Raw genomic sequence first — 9,140 nt, 5'->3', positions numbered from 1 at the left:
CTTAAACTAAGAAAAAGTTAAAGGACCAATTAAAAATAATATGAACAATAACTCATAAGCAAACTGCTTAGCAAAATTAGCATGAATGTGACTGCATATAGATATATGTTAAGAATTATTACCATCTGTCTTACTTATTTCTATTATTAATGTTTTAAGGTATATATTCAGTCTTCTTTACTAAGATTCTTCGACTAGGGAGAAAATGTTCAGTGGTATGTACAGTTTAGCTCATCATTCACACTACTGAGATGAGGTGAGTCAAGCTGTGTTATTATTTTACAAAAAAAGATTTCTCTAATGTTACAAGCGGCTAAAAAAATGGCATTGATTTTACGGAAAAAAGTATTTCATTTGTATTATTCACTGTCATGTAGGATCTGTGTAGATTTATATATTCTGTTATGAATAATGTGAACATACTGCATATTTGAACGTCTATCGGTTAAATAATTTCACTTATGTGTGTTACTGCCAGAGCAGTGTTTTATAGATAAATCTTATTTCTTTACTTTGGACGCGCTACTTACTTGTTTGTCGCATCGGTGTTGAGTAACAATTGTTTTTAGCGCGCTTATGATAATGATGGGATAGAATGTGATTCCATGTGGAATGAGATCGGCTGATATTAAATGCTGAGACAGCCGTAATTACAAGTGTTTTTGTAACAGGAATCTGGCCCATAAGGTTAGCAATTAATTTTAAGTTATGAAAGTTCATTTAAAGATAATTGCGAGAAGATAAAATTAGTTTTCCATTGTAAACTGCAACTTTGAGTAGCGTTAGAAATGCCGGTCTGATGTACAATGCACAGTACATGTAACACAGTCACTGTGCCTTTCAGTATTGGAGTAAAGAAAGTTCAGTAAAGTGTAGTGTATTGTTTAGAAACGAGAATGTAGCTGTACTAGTTGCGAGTTAAAGATTGTTTGTTTTATGTTCGTAATCAATGTTATTTTTAAAAGCGTATTTTTTCATTGTGTTAGTTGCGCCAGATGAGATTTACTACACAATCATTTAGAACCCAGTCGCTTGCATTACACTAGAATAGCCCAAAGTCGGTAAGAGTTACTTATATTTTGGAGATAAAGATAGGATAACATGCAACTGTTAAGTAAAGATGTTATTTAAGTGACTTAATAGCATTATATAAAAGAACTAGGGCAAGAATATGAGATGATTTTCATATTTTATTCCAATTATTCTTTTCAGTTGACGGTTTAAGGTTTAATAAATCAGTAAAAACGACGCAAAGCTGTTGTTGTTGTGTGTGAGTATTGCAAGTGGCTACAGTCAACGACTAGGATTTGAGATGGCCCATGCCAATAGTCCACAACTAAAGCCCTGAGACGGCCCGTACCGAACAACCGAACCAAGAAGACAGAATTTATGACCTACTTACAACCTGTGGTAACTCTAGATATCTGAGATGCCTGGAGCCAGTCAACAGCCATTATTTAGATGACCCGGCCCAGTCAAGTACTAGCAGTTACTGGTGGGACTGTAATTAAGGAAATTGAGCTAAGATCCAATCCGCAGCTTGCGATAAAGCTGAAATTGAGACTTTCTCGAGTATATGTTGACACTTGATTTCATATCCACAGATAACTATAAATACTAGTAGACCTCAGTGTAGCTGAATATATTATTGGCTATCGAAATATACATATGATTATTAATTTATTTGTTTGTTAAGATTAAGATACTCGGCAATTTGACATGTTTGCTGTTGATGTTCAAATGTTTTAGCTAGCTTATTACTTATAGAGAAACTGTCTACATTTTGAAATTTACTTGTCTTGTTTAGTGTAGATAAGTTTATTTGAATTCAAATAAGTTACGCTGCCCATACCACCTGCCCCCCCCCCCCCCCTCCTTTCTAAGAATACGTGCTCACTGCTTGACATTAAAAATGGATGCAGCTACCATTACCAAGATTCCCAGCACTAGGACAGTTCTTTTTCAGACACCAACTGACCAAGAAGTAACATTCAGAAACATATCGCCTAAAGATGATTTGAGAAGAAGACTAATTGAGGAATTAGATCCAGATGACTCTGTCAGTCAAGCCGGCTCAAACGTATCTTTTAAGGAGCGACAGTTAGAAGAAGAAGCTAGACAGGTTGCTTTGAAGGAAAGGCTGAAGTACCTTACAGCACAGCAAGAAATAGAAGAGCAACAGATACGTTTAGAGCAGAGAAGAAAGCGGCTCTTGTTAGAATCAGAACTGAATGAAAGCAAGAAAAGGGAAGAAATCTTTAGGAAAGCATTGGGAGGTGAAGATACTACTAAGAAGGAGTCAGACAGCGGCTATAGCCATGATGTTGTGAGGGCCTTAGAGAAGTTGAGCCTGAGTAGATTACCGATTCCAGAACCACCTGTATTTGAGGGAAATCATCTAACATATGTAACATGGCGACTAGCATTCAAGACTCTAATAGAAAGCAGAAATATCCCACCCAGTGAGAGGCTGTACTACCTAAAGAGGTACCTCGGAGGAGAAGCTAAAGAGACAGTGGATCATTTGTTTTACTTAGATTCAGAAGAGGCTTACATTGAAGCCCTTGAGATACTTGAAGATAGATATGGTGATAAATTTTTGATAGCAGAGGCTTTCAGAGACAAATTAGAAAAGTGGCCCAAGATTAACAGTAGAGACAGTAAGGGACTTAGAAAACTATCAGATTTTCTCAGGCAGTGTTTAGCAGCAACAGATCATGTAGGAGAGTTGAAGATCCTGGACGACTGTCGGGAAAATAGGAAGTTACTTCAGAAACTACCTGAATGGATCACACGAAGATGGGCCCGAATTGTCGAAGAATCACAAGGTTTCCCAGGCTTCAAGAGGTTTGTAGAGTTTGTAAAAAAGGAATCCGACATTGTAAATAACCCTGTTATGAGACCAGCTGAAACTGCATTTAGCAAGAAAACCCCCACTTCCACCAGCCTTATGACGAAAACGAGCGATCAAGCTATACCAACGCCTCCTGTCACGAAAAATGCCTGTACATTCTGTGAGAAAATAGGACACGACATCAGAGAATGCCGAAACTTCGAAAGAAAAACGCCACAAGAAAGAATGGAGTTTATAAAGAAAAGAGGTCTTTGCCTAAGCTGCCTTAGAAACGGTCACTTAGCCAAGGAGTGTAAAAGGAAGGAACAATGCAGTAGATGTGGTCGTAAACACCCTGCCATACTACATGGGGACTACGAAGCCCTACACCCAGAAGATCAACATGTAAGAACATTGTCAAGTACTTGCCAAGAGGGAGCTATCAGTTCAATGACAATTCCAGTCTATGTATCTGTAGGAAATTCCGGGAATGAAATCCTGACATATGCTCTTCTAGATAGTCAAAGTGATGTTACGTTCATTAGCGACGAGTTAGCAGCCAAGCTGAATGCAGAAAGCGTACCTACAAGTATCAGGATTTCAACAGTCAACTCCAGCTATGTAGTCAAAACTTCAAAGGTTCCAGGATTGACTGTAAGAGGTCTTAACTTAACAGAAACTATAGCACTACCAACCTGTTATACAAGAGAAAACATACCATTCAACAAGAAACATGTACCTAGACCATCGGATGCGAGAAGATGGAATCACCTGCAAAATATACAGAGCCAAATTGCACCGCTCCAGAATTGCGATGCAGGTTTACTTATAGGTTACAACTGCTCTCGTGCATTGGTACCCCTTAGTGTCAGAGTAGGAGCAAACGAGGAACCCTATGGAATACAGACACCCCTGGGATGGAGCGTCGTGGGAAGGACCGGACGATATGACACAGATGAATATCACCTCAGTCACAGAGTGATGAGGAAAGAAATACAAAAGGATTTGAGAGTCGATGATAGAGGAGAAGTGACTTTTGTCCACAGAACAAAGGTTAAAGAGACAGTAACTGAGCCAGAGATAATTCAGTTACTGGAAGCGGACTTCAGGGATGAGCACAAGTCAGAAGATTCCTTGTCCCAGGATGACTTGAAGTTCTTAAGGAAGATGAAAGACACAATCTATCAAGACCAAGACAATTTCTATACCATGCCTCTACCATTTAGAACTGATGCCCCACAGTTGCCTGACAACATGCCCATGGCCATGAGAAGACTTGAGCATCTGAGAAAGAAATTTGCAGACAAAGAATTTGCCGCCGAATATAAGAAGTTCATGGACGCGATGATAGAAAGCGGAGAAGCTGAACCTGTTCCAGACAAAGATGTAGCTGGAGGACACAGATGGGTCGTGCCGCACCATGGAGTTTACCATAAACGTAAAGGAAAGCTCAGGGTAGTATTTGACTGCGCAGCGAGATATAAGAACATTAACCTGAATGAGAACCTCATCTCAGGTCCAGACCTCACCAACAGTCTGATAGGATGTCTCCTGAGATTCAGAGAGGGATCAGTAGCCGTTGTAGGAGACATAGAACGAATGTTTTATCGGTTCAAGGTAGACCCACGAGATCGTAACTACTTCCAGTTCCTGTGGTGGGATGGAGACCTAGAAGGCACACCTAAGCTATTTAGGATGACAGTTCACCTGTTTGGAGCTGCCAGTTCCCCTGCGTGTGCTAACTTTGCTTTGAAACAACTGGTTGAAGACCATGGAGAAGAATTTGATGAGAAGGTTTGCTGGGTAGCTGGTAATTGCCTTTACGTAGACGACTTGTTATTAAGCATTGATTCTGCTGAGGAGGCAAAGCAGCTTATTGAAGGCGTACGTCAGCTATTTCAGAAAGCAAATATAAGACTTCACAAGTTTATTAGCAACAACCAAGAAGTTTTGGAGAGTATTCTCGTATCAGAAAGAGGGACACAGAGCACCACTGTTGATTTGCCTTTACCTGCCACAGAGAGAGTATTGGGAATTCAGTGGGATACCCATAGCGACCAGCTCAGCTTTCAGTTAACACTGAATGAAAGACCGATGACTAGAAGAGGAATTCTTTCGACTGTTGCCTCTGTCTATGATCCCCTGGGTTGTATAGCACCATTTATCCTATTAGGCAAACAGATACTGCAGGAGATGTGTGCGTCCAAAGCCAGCTGGGATGATCCAATATCAGAAGAACTCAGACCAAGATGGGAGAAATGGCTGCGTGAATTGCCAAAGCTAGCGGAAATTCATTTATCAAGATGCTATATTCCCCAAGACTTTGGAAAAATTGTCACAGCAGAGATACACCACTTTTCGGACGCAAGTACCAGAGGATATGGCCAATGCTCCTACCTTCGAGTAGTGAATAACAAAAACGAGTGCCACTGCTGTATCATGTTGGGCAAATCTCGAGTCGCGCCACTCAAGATTACTACAATTCCGAGATTAGAGCTTACAGCAGCCACAATGTCGACCAAGATGAGTACTCTGCTGAAGTCTGAAATAACCTATGAAAACCTCAAGGAGTATTTCTGGACAGACTCCAAGATAGTGCTAGGATATTTGAAGAACAATGTAAGAAGATTTCATGTCTTCGTAGCCAACAGGATTCAGACGATTCAAAATGCTTCTGACCCTAGTCAGTGGCACTACGTGCCAACCAATGATAACCCGGCCGACCATGCTTCTAGAGGGCTGTATCCAGAGGAACTGATGGCATCAAATTGGTTTAAAGGCCCAGAATTCCTGAGAAACCCAGTTCTAAGCATGGTAGAAGAAAATCCAGAGGTTGATCCAAATGATCCAGAGTTGAAGAAAGCAACAGTAAATGCAGTGGAGACTACAGAAAAGGCAGGAACATTTACACAGAAGTTCAATAGATTTTCATCCTGGACCAATGCCATTACAGCAGTGACTACCATTAGAAAACGTCTACTCAAAATGGGTTCATCATTGTCTGCTGACAGACGAAAGGCAGAACTTACTATTCTTAAGCTGCTTCAGGCTGAACGGTTCCAAGACGAAATTAGGCAAATCAAAGATGGATCGCTTCCGAGGAAAAACCCTCTCTCCAAGCTGGATCCTTATATTGACGAAGAAGGAACCCTGCGAGTGGGAGGACGTCTGACACGATCCTCACTGTCTTACGAAGTACAACACCCTGTAATTTTGCCAAAGTCAGGACATATTGTAGACCTAATTGTGCGTCATTGCCATCAGAAGGTAGCCCACCAGGGAAGAGGTTTTACTCTGAATGAGATACGTTGCCAAGGGTACTATATCATTGGTATAGGCAAGACGGCTGCTTCTGCAATACACAGATGCGTAACCTGTAGAAAAAACAGGGGCAAAAGTGGAGAACAGAGGATGTCAGATTTACCAAGGGATCGAACAGAACCTTCACCCCCATTCAGTTACTGCGGCATTGATTGCTTTGGCCCCTTCTCTGTGAAAGAAGGTTGCCGTGAAGTTAAGCGATATGGATTGATAGTGACCTGCATGGCGTCGAGAGCAGTACACATTGAATGCCTGGATGACATGACGACAGATAGTTTCATAAATGCTTTAAGATGTGTGATAGCTTTGAGGGGTCCCATACGGCAAATCAGATGTGATCAGGGATCAAATTTTATCGGAGCAAGAGTGCTTTTAGATAAATCACTAGAAGAGGTCAAAAATGACGAGTTGAAGAAATTTATGATTGAGAACAAGTGTGATTTTGTGTTTAACAGCCCACACTCAAGCCATATGGGAGGTGTGTGGGAGCGACACATTAGAACCATCAGAAGTATACTAGCAGCAATGTTGGAGCAACATGGTTCTCGTATTGACACAACCACCTTAAGAACCTTCCTATATGAAGTCATGGCCATTATTAACTGTCGACCTTTGACCGTACAGAACCTACATGATCCACTTGGTCCAGAATCACTTACTGCGAACCATTTGTTGACAATGAAGCCAAAGGTAATATTGCCATTGGGAGAGTTTGGACCTGAGCACCTGTATGCAAGGCAAAGATGGCGCCAAGTACAAGTGTTAGCGGATAATTTCTGGAGTCGCTGGAGGAAGGAATGCCTTCTTAATCTGCAACAACGAACAAAGTGGAATGGGAAACGAAGAAACCTAGGAGTGGGAGACATTGTTTTGCTCAAAGATGAAGGATTATACAGAGGAGACTGGCGACTTGCCAGAGTGACAGAGGCGAGCATAGATGAGGATGGATTAGTTCGCAGAGTGAAGATTCTTTTGGGGAATCCTGATCTTTCTGCCAAAGGCATCCCCTCCTCTACGTCTACTATATTAGAACGTCCAATCCATAAACTAGTTTTGTTGTTAGAAGGGGATAAGTTGTAAGTTTTCCATAGAATAAGGTTCGAGTATGGTTTAGTGATACATGATGTTCAAGAACTTATAAGTGAAGATCTAATGGTATTTGGGAGTACCAAAGCTATTGTATAGTGAGTTAATAGTTACAGTTTACCAGTTACATTGTTTCATGTGTAAGTTAGTTTTTGTTTGTTTGTATAGAAAATCAATTAGATTTTGGCTGGGGAGTGTTACTGCCAGAGCAGTGTTTTATAGATAAATCTTATTTCTTTACTTTGGACGCGCTACTTACTTGTTTGTCGCATCGGTGTTGAGTAACAATTGTTTTTAGCGCGCTTATGATAATGATGGGATAGAATGTGATTCCATGTGGAATGAGATCGGCTGATATTAAATGCTGAGACAGCCGTAATTACAAGTGTTTTTGTAACAGGAATCTGGCCCATAAGGTTAGCAATTAATTTTAAGTTATGAAAGTTCATTTAAAGATAATTGCGAGAAGATAAAATTAGTTTTCCATTGTAAACTGCAACTTTGAGTAGCGTTAGAAATGCCGGTCTGATGTACAATGCACAGTACATGTAACACAGTCACTGTGCCTTTCAGTATTGGAGTAAAGAAAGTTCAGTAAAGTGTAGTGTATTGTTTAGAAACGAGAATGTAGCTGTACTAGTTGCGAGTTAAAGATTGTTTGTTTTATGTTCGTAATCAATGTTATTTTTAAAAGCGTATTTTTTCATTGTGTTAGTTGCGCCAGATGAGATTTACTACACAATCATTTAGAACCCAGTCGCTTGCATTACACTAGAATAGCCCAAAGTCGGTAAGAGTTACTTATATTTTGGAGATAAAGATAGGATAACATGCAACTGTTAAGTAAAGATGTTATTTAAGTGACTTAATAGCATTATATAAAAGAACTAGGGCAAGAATATGAGATGATTTTCATATTTTATTCCAATTATTCTTTTCAGTTGACGGTTTAAGGTTTAATAAATCAGTAAAAACGACGCAAAGCTGTTGTTGTTGTGTGTGAGTATTGCAAGTGGCTACAATGTGGTTTACATATTCGTGGTGTGCGTGGGTATGTGTGGGAGTGCATGTTTTAAGTGAGTTGTATAAATGGAATAGTACAAGTACATCAGATGTGAATGCATGTATATCCATGTTGCAATTTATATTATGTTTGTTTATCAAAATGGATAATGGATAATCTTAAAATAATGTCAATGAACTGTAGAGGCCTCCAGGATGTTAAAAAGAGGAAAGACGTGTTCAAATTCTTGAGAGAAAAACAATTTGATATTTATTGCCTTCAAGACACACATTTCTCAGAGAAAGATTATGCATATGTAAGAAGTCAGTGGGGCTATGAATGTTTTATAAGTCCTGGTAGGACTGACTCGAGAGGTGTCGCAGTTCTTTTAAACAACAAAATAGAATATAAAGTACAAAGTGTGCAAACTGATAATATCGGTAATTTTATTTCGTTAAGAATGAATATTGAAAAAAATTTTGAGGTGAATCTTGTAAATATTTACGGACCAAATAGTGACTCTCCAAATTTCTTCTCTAAGCTTGCATCAGATTTAGAGAATTATGACACGGATTTTAATATAATATGCGGAGATTGGAATATGACTCAAGATGTTAACTTAGACACATTTAACTATTCAGATAATGTAAATAATCCCAGGGCCAGAGAAGCTATGCATGATTTGAAAAGTAAACATAACCTAGTTGATCCATGGAGAATAAAAAATCATAATACTAAACGATATACATGGTTTAGGAGAAATCCTACCAAAAAAGCAAGATTAGACTATTTTCTTATAACTAGAGAGATCATGAACTTGGTACAAAAGGCAGAGATAAATCCTGGATATAGAACAGATCATGCTTATATTTCATTAGAGGTGCAAATAAATGAACA

General features: G+C 39.4%; 1 protein-coding gene across 4 annotated transcripts; it reads left to right on the top strand.

Annotated features, from left to right (window-relative positions):
* Window positions 1–468: 468 nt before the first annotated feature.
* Window positions 469–8,259, top strand: LOC147761776 (uncharacterized). Of its 4 annotated transcripts, none has more exons than XR_015334502.1 (3): window positions 469–1,061; window positions 1,213–1,495; window positions 7,956–8,175. XR_015334502.1 is itself a non-coding variant. In XM_087013064.1 (3 exons), exon 1 carries the CDS (start codon window positions 4,928–4,930, stop codon window positions 7,232–7,234), a length of 2,307 nt encoding a protein of 768 aa, XP_086869190.1. In that variant the 5' UTR covers window positions 4,802–4,927; the 3' UTR covers window positions 7,235–7,656; window positions 7,956–8,030; window positions 8,182–8,259. The 4 variants fall into 4 exon arrangements, 3 of the variants coding, with proteins under 3 accessions (XP_086869190.1, XP_086869188.1, XP_086869189.1); XM_087013064.1 differs by lacking the exons at window positions 469–1,061; window positions 1,213–1,495 and adding exons at window positions 4,802–7,656; window positions 8,182–8,259 and having other exon boundaries at window positions 7,956–8,030; XM_087013062.1 differs by lacking the exons at window positions 469–1,061; window positions 1,213–1,495 and adding an exon at window positions 8,182–8,259 and having other exon boundaries at window positions 4,802–8,030.
* Window positions 8,260–9,140: the final 881 nt, after the last annotated feature.

This window comes from Lingula anatina, chromosome 5, assembly GCF_051362555.1.
Source record: "Lingula anatina isolate TDL-2025a chromosome 5, LinAna3.0, whole genome shotgun sequence".
In the NCBI taxonomy this organism is placed as follows: Eukaryota; Metazoa; Brachiopoda; class Lingulata; order Lingulida; family Lingulidae; genus Lingula; species Lingula anatina.
This window is presented reverse-complemented; position numbering and strand designations above follow the sequence as displayed.